General features: G+C 38.0%; 1 protein-coding gene across 1 annotated transcript in view; it reads left to right on the top strand.

Moving 5' to 3' along the window:
- Positions 1-17924, top strand: part of CNTNAP5 (contactin associated protein family member 5) — an 828648-nt gene that overhangs the window by 359697 nt on the left and 451027 nt on the right. Inside the window, exon 5 of the mRNA XM_045066473.1 lies at positions 2085-2288. Within this exon, the coding sequence (XP_044922408.1) occupies positions 2085-2288 (204 nt within the window). The remainder of the gene's footprint in view (positions 1-2084; positions 2289-17924) is intronic.

Raw genomic sequence — 17924 nt, 5'->3', positions numbered from 1 at the left:
TGAATAGCCTTACATTTTTTTCTATTGTAAAAGTAATAAGAATTCTTTGCAAAAGTTTTTATAATTAAAAAAAAATAGGAGAAATAATGTGAAAATAACATAGAACACCTCCCAAATAGAGTGCCTATTAATTGATTGTTAAATGATTACTTTTTCAGAGCAATTTTAGAATCACAGAAAAATTAGCTATGCAGGGTGCCTGGGTGGCTCAGTGGGTTAAGCTACTGCCTTCCACTCAGGTCATGATCTCAGGGTCCTGGGATCGAGTCCCACCTCAGGCTCTCTGCTCAGCAGGGAGACTGCTTCTCCGCGCCGCCCCCCCCCCCCCGCCTCCCTGCCTACTTGTGATCTCTGTCTGTCAAATAAATAAATAAAATCTTTTTTTAAAAAAATTAGGTATGCAGATTTCCTGCATACCCACTGCTTCTATATGTAGAACCTCCCTTATTATCAGCATCCCCCAGCAGAGTGGAAAATTTACTACAATTGGTTAACCTACACTGATATATCATAATCACCTAAAGCTCATAATTTGCATAATGGTTCACTGTTGGTGTTGTATGTTCTATGCGATTGGACAAATGTATAATGATATGGTATTTCCATCATGATACTATCGTACAGAGTCTTTTCAATGCCCTAGAAATCCTCTGGGCTCCATCAGTTCATCATTCCCTTCCCCAACTCAGCCAACCACTGATCTTTTTACCATCCCCATCATTTTACCTTTTTTAGAACATTGTGTCATTGGAATCAAACAGTAGCTTTTCCAGATGGGTTTCTTTCGCTTGGTAATATACATTGAAGTTTTGTTCATGTATTTTCATGTCTTGCTAGCCCATTTCTTTTTAGTGCTGAGTAATATTCCACTGTCTTGATGTACCAATTTATTTATACATCCACCTACTAAAGAACATCTTGGTTGCTTCTAAGATTTGACAATTATGGATAAAGCTGTTATAAACATCCATGTACAGATTTTTGTGTGAACATAAGTTTTCAACTCCTTTGTGTAAATACCAAGCAGTGAGGTTGCTGGATAGTTTAAGAGTATGTTTCGTTTTGTAAGATACCACCAAATTGTCTTCCAAAGCGGCTGCTCCATTTTGCATCTCTACCATGAATGAATGAGAGTTCTTGTTACTACACCTCGCCAGCATTTTTTGTTCTCAGTGTTCCAAATTTAGGCCATTTTTATAGGTATACAGTAGCATCTTCTTACTGTTTTAATTTGTATTTTTTTAATATCATGATGTGGAGCATCTTTTCATATACTTATTTGCCATCTCAATATATTCTCCAGTGAGGTGAGAACCTCTGTTAATATTCTGGCATACGATTTTCAAGTATGTTTATACATATCCACTAAATAAGTTGATTTAGGTCATGATTACTTGACTTTCCTTTATTTATATATATTTTTGATTAACAATAATAATTAAATATGTTTACATATAAAAAATAAAATGATATATATCACTAACACAGGATAGGTAGGGATGGTAAGGTTAAAATATACTTGCCCTCCCTGTACAAACACCAAGTCTTCCTTTACTGCACATTCTTTTCCACTAAACTCAAAGGAGACCTCAGTATCTCTCTCAACACAGGTTCTGTGAAGACAGTACTATTCAGTTAGATGTGGTAAATAATAGACTATATTTTTCATCTCTAACCTTGAACCTGAGGTGACGGAATCAAATGGCTCCAACTATCAGAAGCAAATTAATAATGAAGATAAGTCATGATATATTATTACTACCAGGCATCTGACACCATAGAGCCTGACATAGGTATTTGTGGTATTCTTGTGCTGTACCATCAAGCAAAATATGATATATCACTAAAGCAGGGTTATACTTCCAGGCTAATGATCAGTTCACCTTGACTCAATGTGTGATGCCTGCTTGTAAATGAATAATCCCCTTGAGTCTAATTAGGTTGGGTCTAGTCCATATGCTTTCTGTTGAGATGGAACCCTCCAAATGTCAAGAACATTCCTATAAATTGGATGAGAAGCACGAAGAGCAATTATGAGGATGTTCACTGATCTCTCTCTCCCTCTCCTTTCTCCCTGTTCCCAGAATCAGATGTTGCTGACTTTGATGGCCGAAGCTCCCTTCTATATAGGTTCAATCAGAAGTTGATGAGCACTCTCAAAGATGTGATCTCTCTGAAGTTCAAGAGCATGCAAGGAGATGGGGTTCTTTTCCATGGAGAAGGTCAACGTGGAGACCATATCACCCTGGAGCTCCAGAAGGGGAGGCTTGCCTTGCATCTCAACTTGGGTAGGGTCAGGCTTTGTTGCTTTCCATGTTGAACTATCAGGAACTCTATTTTGTGGTGGGTTACAATTTCTTATTGCCCTTGTATGTTAGGTGGGAGTTGCTGAAATATAATCTAAGTGACATTTTATTGGAGAAGAAAAAATAAACATTTTGTGAAATAGTTAAGCCATGGATAGCATTCTTTGAAACAAGATAATATTGGTGGGTAGGAATCACTACAAGCTCATTGCTATATATATGTATTTATTTATCTACCTACATATTTATCTGTTTATCTTTTTAAATACAATTTAACTTGAGCAAGTTTAATACACATGCACACATATTTTAATGAAGCTTGCTCACATTCTATTCTGATTAGTATATTTATGAAAATTGAGTCCCCAGGGAAAAGTGGAGAAGACATATTTTAACTTATTTAGTTTATTATCATTATTATTTATATTTTGGTTAAGAAGAGAGAGGGTCATATGTATAGTGGGAAAGTCTATGTTTTTGCTCATTCCCATGTCTTGTTAAGGGAAACACTCTCTTTTACATCTCTTGTGCTAGGGTGAGCCCTAGACTTGCCAAATGCCAGTTAAGTTAGCAAAATGACCTGCCTCCTGTGTATTTAGGACTCCATCCTCCCCCTATGGGTTGGCACCCAGCATGACCTGCCTCACCACAGGTAGTCTATCATTATAATTTCATTGTAATCAGCTTCTTATGCCAGGGAAAAAGAAAGAAGGGCTCAGCCTCCTTTATATGCTCAAAGGTACTTTTGAAGGTAGAGTGAACCAAGTGCTGAGGGCAGGGGTGAAAATTCCCAAAGGTGCAAAGGCAAACCAAAAAGCTCTTCCATAGAAAAAGAAACAAACAAAATAGAGAGATCACCCAAGGTGAAGAAAAAGGAAGTGTCATTCTTTATGAGAATGATTCCCTGCCTCTCACTGATTTTGTTAGTATATTAGGGGGGAATATTATACTTGTGGAAGAGAATTGCCACTAACTATTTGGTATCAAAGTAAAGAAGGACAGTTATAGCAGAATTGAGTTTGTAACTTTAGGTTGTATGGAGAGCTGGGGAAAATATCAAATAAGTGTATTTTTATAATTAGAAGGAGAGACAGAAGAATGAAAGTTAGTGTTGACTCACCTCAAAAACCAAAACAAAGTCTTTATTTTGAGGCATTTCTGAGTACCTTTTAAGCCACCATGGTGAATATTGTCAGGGAGAACATATGGAATCCTTTAATTTATAAAATTGACATCTAATGCATTACATTAAATGTAAACCAAAGGCATCTTTAGAAGCAGAATTTTACCCAGAAGAGAGCAGTAAGGGGATTTACTAATACCATGATTAATTGCATTAACATACCTAAAGAAACAACTTATCAATGAGTTATCTGAAGGGTAAGCATACACATATTCAGTAAAAATGCGCCAGTTCATTACCTGACCTTCAGTTTTCAGAAAGGGGATATGGATGAATGGAGTGCATGTGCACTGAGAGTGAAGTTATGGTTACTTGTCAATGGCAGAACAGGTGTCTTCTGCTAGTAACACTGAATCTTCCAGTTACTGTGATTTATATTCCTGATTAGATATGCCATTCCCCCTCCAAAGGTCTGCCCCAACATGCATCATCTGATGTTTTAAACTAGTTGCATTCACAGTATTGCATGATGGAAAGGAGGAGGTGTGGTCATGCAACACCTATTTTAATTGTAGACATGTGCTAACTATTTGTTATGGGGAAAGTTGCATAACTCAGAAGACTCCATTTACTTATGTATAATCTGGGGCTAAGGAATAACTATCTTGTGGAGCTTGGGCATGAAAACCAAAAATAATATAAATGAATATTCTCTATCAATAAGTAAACATAGTGAAGTATCAAAAAGAGAAGCTCTTAATATTCTTCATTTTTTAAAAAGAAATACAATATCTGAATGTCCTGTATTCTGTGCTATTTCAGTATTCCTGAAGGGAAATTGTATTTAAAATGAATAGGACCTGCTCCTTGCTGTGATATATGGAAAATAAGTCTTTTATTCCCTCCAGATTCCATATTCCGTGTATTTCTAATCATGTGGTGATAAAGTAAAACCTCATTTAGTGAATGATTCAGTAGTAAGAATTTGTTCTCTCACTATTATTCATAGTTTGAGAATTTCTTCATCTCTTTTATCTGTTTGGAAAGTGAAATGTTGTGAGTTTGAGTGTTCCCTGTACTTACCTGTTTGAAGCAGCCACCTAGGTTTCTTGTAAATTCATATTAATCTTCTTCTCCAGAGAGACACTGGCATATATCAGTTCCTTAACCCTTCACACCTCAGAAAGAACCACCAGATCTCTGAAAGCACTAAGTTAAAGGGGAAAGGAAGATGATAATTGCTTTTTCTCATAATATAAAATCTGTAATGTAGGTTGCACAAAGACAAGGTTTGTTCACTGCTGTAGCTCCAGAAGTTAGGAAAGCACCTTCCTAATGTAGGTACTCAAGGTACAATTAGTACAATGGAAAAAGGGGGTTCCATCTCAAATACTAGGGCTTGACACAAGACACATTATTACTGCTGGGCATGCTCACCCCAAGATTGTGCTCCTGGTCTCCCCATGAGTCTTTCTCTCTATGATGTCGCCCTGATATTTACAGATTCCCCATGGTGTGTTAGTATCCTATCCAATCCTTAAAGCAGCTCAACTAGGTAAATGAATATTAGCCCCAAATTACCTATAAAGAATATTGGACTCAAAAAGGATAAATCATTTCTTCAAGTTACACAGCTAGTTATTAGGCATGACCACTATTAAAATGTAGTTATATATAATCATTTTTTACTATTTTCTTCAGATTATAAACTATATATCAGTTTTAGAAAACCTGAAGAATTAAACAAAAATAATTATATTTAAGGAAAACAAAATATGTCACCTGAAATCCTACAGTCATCTCTCCTATTGACATTTTGGTATATTTTTTAAATGTTTTTCTTAGTTATTTATATGAAATTTTATATATTATACAAAATTCATGTTCTTTCCATGTTGTCACGCAACTTCCAAGATGGAAAGATTTCATATTATTCATGATCATGATAATCTTTCTTAAAATTTTCTTTTAAAATCAATTAATTAACATATAGTGTATTATTAGTTTCAGAGGTAGAGTTTAGTGTTTCATCAGTTGCATATAACACCCAGTGCTCATTACATCAAGTGCCCTCCTTAATGCCCATCACCCAGTTACCCCATCCCCCAGAAAGCCTCTGTTTGTTTCCTAGAGTTAAGAGTCTTGCGGTTTGTCTCCCTCTTTGATTTTGTCTTATTTATTTTTTTCCTCCCCTTCCCTATGTTTCACCTGTTTTGTTTCATAAATTCCACATATGAGTGAAATCATATGGTAATTGTCTTTCTGTGATTAGCTTATGTTTATCTTTTAATATTTCATTTTTTAAAGAAATGAATGAATAATAGAAGGAAAGAAAGGATGTGAAAAGGAGGGTAGGGAGGGGAGAGAGAGAGGCAGAGAGGGAGGGAGGGAAGGAGGAGGGAAAGAGGGAGAGAGAGAGAGGCAGAGAGAGAAAAAGGGAGGGAGACAGAGAAAGAAGGAGGCAGGGAGGAAGAGAGGGAGGGAGGAAGGGGAGGAAGAGGGAAAGAGAAAGAAGGAAGGAGGAAGAATCTGAAAATCCAAATTAGTGGTCTAAAGGATGGCCCTAGGCCAATGAAGAGGTAGTTTTCCTTCCCAGATTCCATGGAGGCTCCAGTGGTACAACTTTTAGTGATGATTCTCCAATGTGTGTCCCTTATGTAATTGGACTTTACAGTTCAACAATTCAAGATAGGAATAGAGGGGTTCAGCACCATGGCCAGTTGTTGAGGCTGGCCTTTGGATCCCCATTGGTTGTGTTTCTTTTTAAGTGATGCTCTTTGGTGACTGATTCATTGCCAATTATCCCTACCGGGGCTTACTTGGGCAGGTCAGTACTATGGTAAAATTGACCTAGGTCATTCCCATTGACTTAATTTCTTAGGGAAGAGCAATGATTCTTTTTTTTTTTTTCTTTCCTAGAAGTACTAATGGGAAAGAGATTTCTTCTTTCAGTCAGTTCCTCTTCTCACATTGAACATATCTCATTCACACCACCTGTGGCAGTCTGCCCTCTGCAGAATTCTAGTGGCACTAACCCATACATGCCGGTGGGAGAATCAAAGAGCAGGTATTAATGACTGGGAAACTGTTGTAAGAACTAAGCAAGACATCAATAGTACATGTAGGTCATTCATCCTTACAAGAGTTCAGTGCCTTTGAACTAAGGCAGAATGTGCAGTTGCAATGAGTGCAGCTGTAGTAAAGTGAGAATCCAAGAATAGCATATAAATGCATACACAGCAATGCCCTTGAGGAGGCAAGCGTAGGGTGCAGAGACCAAAGCAGTTGAATGAATAATCAACTCGTGGTGATATCTTGAGATATTGGTGAAAGATCTGCACATTCTCCATAAAGTAAAATGGACATTTGTATTAGCTCTTTTAAATCTACGCAATTGAATAAGTCAACCCACACATATTTGTAAAATGTTCAACATGTTTCTGAATTTATACTGAATACTATGGAAGATATTTTAAGTGTTGCTGTTTTTGAGAGCCTGCACTTGAGCATTATACTAGATAAGTTAAATATGTATTCTATTCAAAATAACATAACAGACCTAGAAACTGTATCCAAACCTATTTTACAGATGAAAGAACTGATGGTCTGTGATGTGCGGTCTGTTGCCCAAGATCACATAGTCCCATTATTGTAGACTTGGGGTTGGAACCCCCTCCAGTTCTACCCTAATATCCTGACATTAATAATTAAAATGTTCTAAACCTTTATAAAAGTATCATGAAGTCCATGTTCTTGGTTAAACTGTAACAATGGAGTGATCAGGGTAGGGGAGAGGAGCCCAGAAAGGCTTTATGGATAGCTCTGACTAATCTGGACATTTTATCATAAAAAGTAAAGGAATACAGGAATTTCAAAGTGTCAGGGGGTCAAAATGCACCCCATTTTTCATAAAATTTTCATTAATGTAATAGCAATTTGTTGAACTAATACATTAAATTAGGAGCTGAGCTAGCCATGGGGGATTGAAAGTTGTACTTAGCAGTCCCTAATTTCAGGGAGTTCTCAACCTGGTAAAATAATTATTTCATTCTCTTTTTTTAATGTAAAATCGATTTTATTTTATTATTTTATTTATTATGTTAGTCACCAAATAGTACATCATTAGTTTTTGATGTAATGTTCCATGATTCATTGTTTGTGTATATCACCCAGTGCTCCATGAAATACATGTCCTCCTTAATACCCATCATCGGGCTAACCCATGTCCTCCCCGCCCCTCCCAACCCTCTGAAACCCTCAGAGCCCTGTTTTCTGGAGTCCTTAGTCTCTCATGGTTCATCTCCCTCTCTGATTTCCTCCCTTCATCTTTCCCTTCCTTCTCCTAATGTCCTCCATGCTATTCCTTATGTTCCATGTACATATAAAACCATATGATAATTGTCTTTCTCTGCTTGACTTTTTTCACTCAGCATAATCCCCTCCAGTTCCAACCATGGTGTTGCAAAAGTTGGGTATTCATCCTTTCCAGTGGCTGAGTAATATTCCACTGTATACATTGACCACTTCTTTATTTATTTACATTTTAACTTTTTAATATTAATTTAAAGTATATGATTATATATTATCAAAACCATATGCCATAACTGTATTGAGAAACCATTTTCTTAAGGTAGTGAAGTCATGGATGATGGATAAAAATTAGAGGCTGGACTTGAGCAAACACCCCTAAACCTGGAGAGTATTTTATTGAATGATATTTAGAAATATTTAGTTTCTAAATATCTATATCTATACCTCTAAATAAATATAATGATAGTTAGAAACATTCTAAATAAAGACCTATGTTTCTTTGCTTTAGTGTTAAAGATTTACGCCAGTTTTTTTTTTTTAAGATTTTATTTATTTATTTGACAAAGAGAAATCACAAGTAGGCAGAGAGGCAGGCAGAGAAACAGGCAGAGAAAGAGGGAAAAGCAGGCTTGCTGCTGAGCAGAGAGCCCGATGTGGGGCTTGATCCCAGGACCCTGGGCCAAAGGCAGAGGCTTTAACCCACTGAGCCACCCAGGCAACCCAAGATTTACTCCAGTTTGAGTGTCAAGCCCACTGGAATCGTGTTGCTTACAATTAGTTTCTTCTTCTTTTCATTCTTCTTCTTCTTCTTCTTTCTTCTTCTTCTTCTTCTTCTTCTTCTTCTTCTTCTTCTTTTTCCAGGAAGTCTCACTTGGGCACACAGGAGAATATTTATTAGCCCTGCATCTTTCCAAGCAAGTGTCTTTACAATACTGGATAACCTATGGCATTGAAATTTGCCTTCTCATTCTAAAGTCTATGCTTCCCCCTTAGCATTGCCCCATTTTTCTTTTGCACAACTTGTTGGTTTTCATCCAACAAATTCTTTTCTGAGACTCTTCATTCCTGCTAAGCTAAGCAACATAGCTTACGTGTGTATGATGGGATGCAGATGTGCAGAGGATGAATCAGGAATATCATTTTTTCTCAATAAGATTGTGTTGGTAATATTAGTGTTAGAGTCAGACAGAGCTTGGTTGCCATCCTAATTCTTTGTGTTCTAGAGTAAGTCACGTGGCTTCTTTGACACAGCAATTTTTTTCAGGGTTTTGTTCAGGAAGAATTGAAACAACATATATTAAGGTCTCATATGTGAAAAAGCTTAATAATATAAGTGAATACCAATATTGATAATCTCAATTAGAGTGGAAAGGTCAGTTCTGAAGGTCAGGTGAAGGCAGGCACTAGGGACTTCCATATGAGTGCTCACCTATTTCATTAACAGAAAATGAAGCCCTTTCCACAAGTGACTTTTTGCTGAAATACAATGTTAAACAAGAGTCCCCATTTCCCTGAAGAGTTCCCCATTCAGGCTATCTAAAGTTCAAAGATTGTGAAAGTTAAGGTAACATCCATGTTTGAACTGTTAAGATAAGACCAAACAAGAAAATCTAATCAAAGAAGAGTTTTCAGTGAAAACACTGTCATATGTATGCCCTTGGACATGAAGATGTTAGTTCAGCATATTTCAGTTTGTTTTCTTAGAAGAGACATCCAGAATGTTGGTTACTAGATAAAAAGTTATGAACATTTTTTAGTCCCTCAATATTTACTGATTTATGTTTTATTAAAAAAAATGGGGTTTTATTTTGCATTATTTTGGGGCAATAAAAAAGATTTGGCTAACTAAGTTAACAATGTAAAGAAGGAATGATATTAATTTGCTTTTGAGGGAAGGTCAACAAATTGTTATAAATATTCATGAAAATTTCATAACCTGTTTTGCATGAGAAGATAAGTGTGTTAATTAAGGCTCATGTTTTCATTTGATGCAGTAAGGGGGAAGTAGCTCCATTTTATTTAAGAAGATATGTCCTGTTATTCCTCGAGTCTTAGAATTATGAGTGGGATTATTGGATGAAATAGCAAACTTGCTGAGGCAAAGTTAGGGTAGGGGAGAGGAAGGCCAACTCTAACCTTGGTGAGGATGTGTATGGGGCTATGAATGCTGATTCTGCTTCCTCTTGCCCAGATGTCCTGAAGCATGAAGAGTGTGGTAATGATGGTGGCAGTGGATGCATGTAGAATATGGGGGTGGGGGTGTGAGTCAAGATGGCAGAGAAGTAGCAGGCTGAGATGACATCAGGTAGCAGGGGATCAGCTAGATAGCTTATGTAACCATTGCGAACACCTACAAATCCAATGGGAAATTGAAGAGAAGAAGAGCAACAATTCTAGAAACAGAAAATTGATCCCTTTCTGAAAGGTAGGACCTGCGAAGAAGTGAATCCAAAGTGATGGGAAGATAGACTGCGTGGGGGAGGGGCCAGCTCCCGGCAAGCAGTGGAGCATCAGAGCACAAAATCAGGACTTTTTTAAAAGTCTGCTCTACAGAGGTACATTGCTCCACAGGTTAAACTGGGGGGAAGCCCATGCAGGGGCAGCATAACCCCAGGTCCCACAGGGTCACAGAAGGTCCGAGGGTATCTGAGTGTTGCAGAGCTCACAGGTATTAGAGTGGGGAAGCTGACAAAGCCGAGGAGTGAGCTCTCAAATGAAGCTTACCTTGAACTGGTCACAGGCTGGGTGAGCTCGGAGTGCAGCTGGAGGCCATGGAGACAGAAGCGACCAGGTGCTTTTCTCCAAGTGCGAGCAATTGAGCGCTTTCCCCCAAGCGCAGCCGGAGGCCAGGGAGACGGGATGGTTGGCGCATTTCTCTGAGGGTGCACTGAAGAGTGGGACCCCGAGCTCTTGGCTCCTCTGGGCCGGAGACTGGGAGGCTGCCATCTTCATTCCCATCCTCAGGAGCTCTATGGAAAGCGCTCAGTGAAAAGTTCCTGAAAGCAAACCGGAGCGGATTACTTAGTGCAGCCCCTGGTAAGGGTGGTGCAATTCTGCCTGGGGCAAAGACACTTGAGAATCATTACAAAAGGCCCCTCCCCAAGAAGATCAACAAGAAACCCAGCCAAGACCAACTTCACTCACCAAGGAAACCAGCGGAATTCCAGGAATTCCAGAGGAATGAAAAGCAAACCTTATCTGAACAAAATGACAAGGCAGAAAAACTCACCACACACACAAAAAAGCAAGAGGCAGTACCGAAGACTGGGGACCTAATCAATACAGACACTGGTAATATGACAGATCTAGAGTTCAGATTGACGATTTTCAAGTTTCTAGCCGGGCTCGAAAAAGGCATAGAAGATATTAGAGAAAGGCAATCTGGAGAGCTAAAAGCCCTTTCTGGAGAAATAAAAGAACTAAAATCTAACCAAGTTGAAATCAAAAAAGCTGTTAATGAGGTGCAGTAAAAAATGGAAGCTCTTACTGCAAGGATAAATGAGGCAGAAGAAAGAATTAGTGACATTGAAAACCAAATGACAGAGAATAAAGAAGCTGAGCAAAAGAGAGACAAACAAATACTGGACCACGAGAAGAGAATTTGAGAGATAAGTGACACCATAAGACGACACAACATTAGAATAATTGGGATTCCAGAAGAAGAAGAGAGAGGGGAGCAGAAGGTATATTGGAGAGTATTATTGTAGGGAATTTCCCTAATATGGCAAAGGGAACAAACATCAAAATCCAGGAGATGCTAAGAACGCCCCTCAAAATCAATAAAAATAGGTCCACACCTCATCACCTGATAGTAAAATTTACAAGTCTTAGCGACAAAGAGAAAATCCTGAAAGCAGCCCGGGAAAAGAAGTCTGTAACATACAAGGGTAAAATCATTAGCTTGGCAGTGGACCTATCCACAGAGACCTGGCAGGCCAGAAAGAACTGGCATGATATATTCAGAGCACTAAACGAGAAAAACATGCAGCAAGAATACTATATCCAGCTAAGCTATCATTGAAAATAGAGGGAGAGATAAAAAGCTTCCAGGACAAACAAAAACTGAAAGAATTTGCAAACACCAAACCAGCTCTACAGGAAATATTGAAAGGGGTCCTCTAAGCAAAGAGAGACCCTAAAAGTAGTAGATCAGAAACAAACAGAGACAATATACAGTAACAGTCACCTTACAAGCAATATAATGGCATTGAATTCATATCTCTCAATAGTTACCCTGAATGTTAATGGGCTAAATGCTCCAATCAAAAGACACAGGGTATCAGAATGGATAAAAAAAACAAAACCCATCTATATGTTGCCTCCAAGAAACTCATTTTAAGCCCGAAGACACCTCCAGATTTAAAGTGAGGTTGTGGAAAACAATTTACCATGCTAATGGACATCAAAAGAAAGCTGAGGTGGCAATCCATATATCAGATCAATTAGATTTTAAGCCAAAGACTATAATAAGAGATGAGGAAGGACACTATATCATATTCAAAGGGTCTGTCCAACAAGAAGACCTAACAATTTTAAATATCTATTCCCCTAACATGGGAGCAGCCGACTATATAAACCAATCAATAACAAAATCAAAGAAATACATCAACAATAATACAATAATAGTAGGGGATTTTAACACTCCCCTCACTGAAATGGACAGATCATCTAAGCAAAAGATCAACAAGGAAATAAAGGCCTTAAATGACACACTGGACCAGATGGACATCACAGATATATTAAGAACATTCCATCCCTAAACAACAGAATATGCATTCTTCTCTAGTGCACATGGAACATTCTTCAGAATAGACCACATCCTGGGTCATAAATCAGGTCTCAACCAGTATCAAAAGATTGGGATCATTCCCTGCATATTTTCAGACCACAATGCTCTGAAGCTAGAACTCAAACACAAGAGGAAATTTGGAAAGAACCCAAATACATGGAGGCTAAACAGCATTCTTCTGAAAAATGAATGGGTCAACCAGGAAATTAAAGAAGAATTTAAAAGATTCATGGAAACAAATGATAATGAAAACACAATGGTTCAAAATCTGTGGGAAACAACAAAGGCAGTCCTGAGAGGAAAATATATAGCAGTACAAGCCTTTCTCAAGAAACAAGAAAGGTCTCAAATATACAACCTAACCCTACACCTAAAGGAGCTGGAGAAAGAACAACAAAGAAAGCCTAAACCCAGCAGGAGAAGAGAAATCATAAAGATCAGAGCAGAAGACAATGAAATAGAAACTAAAAAAACAATAGAACAAATCAATGAAACTAGGAGCTGGTTCTTTGAAAGAATTAATAAGATTGACAAACCCCTGGACAGACTTATCAAAAAGAAAAGAGAAAGGACCCAAATAAAGAAAATCATGAATGAAGGGGAGAGATCACAACCAACACCAAAGAAATACAAACAATTATAAGAACATACTATGAGCAACTCAATGCCAACAAATTCAACAATCTGATAGAAATGGATACATTTCTAGAGACATATAAACTACCACAACTGAAGCAGGAAGAAATAGAAAACCTGAACAGACCCATAACCAGTAAGGAGATTGAAACAGTCATCAAAAATCTCCAAACAAACAAAAGTCCAGGGCCAGATGGCTTCCAGGGGAATTCTACCAAACATTTAAAGAAGAACTAATTCCTATTCTCCTGAAACTGTTCCAAAAAATAGAAATGGAAGGAAACATCCAAACTCATTTTATGAGGCCAGCATCACCTTGATCCCAAAACCAGACAAAGATCCCATCAAAAAAGAGAATTACAGACCAATATCTTTGATGAACACAGATGTGAAAATTAGCACCAAAATACTGGCCAATTGGATCCAACAGTACATTAAAAGGATTATTCACCACGACCAAGTGGGATTTATTCCAGGGCTGCAAGTTTGGTTCAACATCTGCAAATCAATCAATATTATACAATACATTAATAAGAGAAAGAATAAGAACCATATGATACTCTCGATAGGTGCTGAAAAAGCATTTGACAAAGTACAGCATCCCTTCCTGATCAAAACTCTTCAAAGTGTAGGGATAGAGGGCATATACTTCAATATTATCAAAGCCATCTATGAAAAACCCACTGCAAATATCATTCTCAATGGAGAAAAACTGAAATCTTTTCTGCTAAGGTCAGGAACATGGCAAGGATGTCCGTTATGACCACTGCTGTTCAACATAGTACTGAAAGTCCTAGCCTCAGCAATCAGACAACAAAAAGAAATTAGAGGCATCCAAATTGGCAAAGAAGAAGTCAAACTATCACTCTTTACAGATGATATGATAGTATATTTGGAAAATTCAAAAGGCTCCACTCCAAAACTGCTAGAACTTGTACAGGAATTCAGTAAAGTGTCAGGATATAGTCAATGCACAGAAATCAGTTGCATTTCTTTACACTAACAACAAGAAAGAAGAAAGTGAAATTAAGGAGTCAGTCCAATTTACAATTGCACACAAAACCATAAGATACCTAGGAATAAACCTAACCAAGGAGGCAAAGAATCTATACTCAGAAAACTATAAAGTACTCATGAAAAGAAATTGAGGAAGACATGAAGAAATGGAAAAATGTTCCATGCTCCTGGATTGGAAGAACAAATATTGTGAAAATGTCTATTCTACCTAAAGCAATCTACACATTTAATGTAATCCCTATCAAAATCCCATCCATTTTTTCAAAGAAATAGAACAAACAATCCTAAAATTTATATGGAACCAGAAGAGACCTCGAATAGCCAAAGAAGTATTGAAAAAGAAAGCCAAAGTTGGCAGCATCACAATTCGAGACTTCAAGCTCTATTACAAAGCTGTCATCATCAAGACAGTATGGTACTGGCACAAAAACAGGCACATAGATCAATGGAACAGAATAGAGAACCCAGAAATAGACCCTCAACTCTATGGTCAACTAATCTTCGACAAAGCAGGAAGGAATGTCCAGTGGAAAAAAGACAGTCTCCAACAAATGGTGCTGGCAAAATTGGAAAGTCACATGCAGAAAAGTGAAATTGGATTATTTCCTTACACCACACACAAAAATAGACTCAAAATGGATGAAGGATCTCAATGTGAGAAAGGAATCCATCAAAATCTTTGAGGAGAACCTAGGCAGCAACCTCTTTGACCTCAACTGCAGCAACTTCTTCCGAGGAACATCGCCAAAGACAACAGAAGCAAGGGCAAAAGTGAACTGTTGGGATTTCATAAAGATCAAAAGCTTTTGAACAGCAAAGGAAACAGTGAACAAAACTAAAAGACAACTGACAGAATGGGAGAAGATATTTGCAAATGACATATCAGATAAAGGGCTAGTATCCAAAATCTATAAAGAGCTTAGCAAACTCAACACCCAAAGAACAAATAATCCCATCAAGATGTGAGCAGAGGACATGAACAGACATTTCTGCAAAGAAGACATCCAGATGGCCAACAGACACATGAAAAAATGCTCCACATTACTCGGCATCAGGGAAATACAAATCAAAACCACAATGAGATACCACCTCACACCAGTCAGAATGGCTAAAATTAACAAGTCAAGAAATGACAGATGCTGGCGAGCATGCGGAGAGAGGAGAACCCTCCTACACTGTTGGAGGGAATGCAAGCTTGTGCCACCACTCTGGAAAACAGTGTGGAGTTTCCTCAAGAAACTGAGAATAGAGCTACCCTATGACCCAGCAGTACTACTGGGTATATATCCTAAAGATACAAACGTGGTGTTCCAAAGGGGCACGTGCACCCAAATGTTTATGGCAGCAATGTCCACAATAGCCAAACTATGGAAAGAACCTAGATGTCCATCAACAGATGAATGGATCAAGAAGATGTGGTATATATACACAATGGAATACTATGCAGCCATCAAAAGAAATGAAATCTTGCCATTTGCAACAATGTGGATGGAACTAGAGCATATCATGCTTAGCGAAATAAGTCAAGCGGAGAAAGACAACTATCATATGATCTCCCTGATATGAGGAAGTGGTGATGCAACATGGGGGCTTAAGTGGGTAGGAGAAGAATAAATGAAACAAGATGGGATTGGGAGGAAGACAAACCATAAGTGACTCTTAATCTCACAAAACAAACTGAGGATTGCTGGGGGGAGGGGGGTTGGGAGAAGGGCGGTGGGGTTATGGACATTGGGGAGGGTATGTGCTTTGGTGAGTGCTGTGAAGTGTGTAAACCAGGCGATTCACAGGCCTGTACCCCTAGGGATAAAAATATATTATATGTTTATAAAAAATTAAAAATTAAAAAAAATGAAAATATTTCCAAACTCATTCAAAATGTATATTAAAACTGCTAAGAAATATACTTTTTTTGTCTATTGAATAGGCAGAATTCCAAAAACTTCAACATATTTTCTTGACAAGCCTGTGGAGAAAAGTCAGTTTCTTAAATTGCTGGTAGGAGTTTGGGCAGGCACAACTTTTGTAGAGGACAATTGGCCAGCGCCAGTCAAAATTGCAAATGTGAAAATTTTTGACCATTCACTCTTTACCTAAGAATGCATGGGACAGAAAGACTGCACACATCTAAAATGATGGCTACATATAAGGTATTTCAGCAGTATTAGTTATCAACAATAGATAGAATACCTAAATATGTATCAATAGGAAACTGGCATATATATATATATATATAAATTATACATATATACACACACATATATATCATATATATCAGATATATATGTGTGTGTATATACATATACATATATATCATATGTATGATTCAATAAATACTATGCAGCTTCAAAAAAGACTGAGACAACTTTTATATACTGATGTAAGAAAATTCCTAGGATAGATTAAGTAAAAATGAAAAGGTCCAAAAAAATGTGCAGTGTATTTCACCATTAGGGTAAAAAATTAAATGAGGAGAAATAAAGAATACATGTATTTGCTTATATGTTGTCTTGCATATATTGCTATCTATATGCATATATACAATGCTTATATATTGCATTTATAAATTACATATATAAAGTATATATGAACATATAAAGTATATATATACATATAAAGTATATATATACAAATATACATACACACACATATATATAAAAGAATACAAGTAGCTAATAGAAACATGAAAAAATGTTCACCATCATTAGCCATCAGGGAGATTCCAATAAAATCCACATTGAGAGGGCGCGTGGGTGGTTCATTGGGATAAAGCCTGTGCCTTCAGCTCAGGTCATTATCCCCTGGTCTTGGGATGGAGCCTCACATTGGGCTCTCTGCTCAGCAGGAAACCTGCTTCTTCCTCTCTCTCTGCCTCTCTGCCTACCTGTGATCTCTTTCTGTCAAATAAATAAATAAATAAAATCTTAAAACACACACACACACACACACATTGAGATACCACCTTACACCAGATAGAATGGCCAAAATTAATAAGACAGCAAACAACAAGTGCTGGAGAGGATGTGGAGAAAGGGGAACCCTCTTAAACTATTGGTGGGAATGCAAGTTGGTGCAGCCACTTTGGAAAACAGTGTGGAGATTCCTTAAGAAATTAAAAATAGAGCTTCCCTATGACCCTGCAATTGCACTAGTGGGTATTTACCCCAAAGATACAGATGTTGTGAAAAGAAGGGCCATCTGTACCCCAGTGTTTATAGCAACAATGGCCACGGTCACCAAACTGTGGAAAGAGCCAAGAGGCCCTTCAGCAGATGAATGGATAAAGAAGATGTGATCCATTTATACGATGGAGGATTATGACTCCATGCCTTTTTTTTTTTTCCAGCTTCCACAAAAAGGCTTTCTTTAATCTGATGTTGCTGGAAGCCCAGGAGTGGTTGGGGGGCAGGCACAGAGTAGTCAGAAGTTCAAGGACATCAACAGGATAAAGACTCTTCCCAAAGCTGACACTCCTGACAGCCAGACCAGAAAGGGGGAAGGCAAGAAAGAAGGAAACTCCCCCAAAGCCTGCAGCAGACTTTCTCTCCCTTATCATTAACTGGGATTGAGGTCCAGTTGGCCTCAGCTATTGCTCAAAGAATGGGATCCCACATCTGCCTGGTTACTGGAAGCTATGTGGGGTTGCCCGAAATGTGTAGCAAAACGGGGTCACTGGTGGGGAGGGCAGGGGGACGATGTCATGTGCGTAGCCTGCAGGGTCCTGCAAGGGTCACAAAGCTCC

The sequence above is a fragment of the Mustela putorius genome, unplaced genomic scaffold (genome assembly GCF_011764305.1).
Source record: "Mustela putorius furo isolate JIRA1106 unplaced genomic scaffold, ASM1176430v1.1 tig00003867_pilon_pilon_pilon, whole genome shotgun sequence".
Taxonomy (NCBI): Eukaryota; Metazoa; Chordata; class Mammalia; order Carnivora; family Mustelidae; genus Mustela; species Mustela putorius.
Note: the sequence above shows the minus strand (reverse complement) of the source record. Positions and strands in the feature narration are given on the sequence as shown.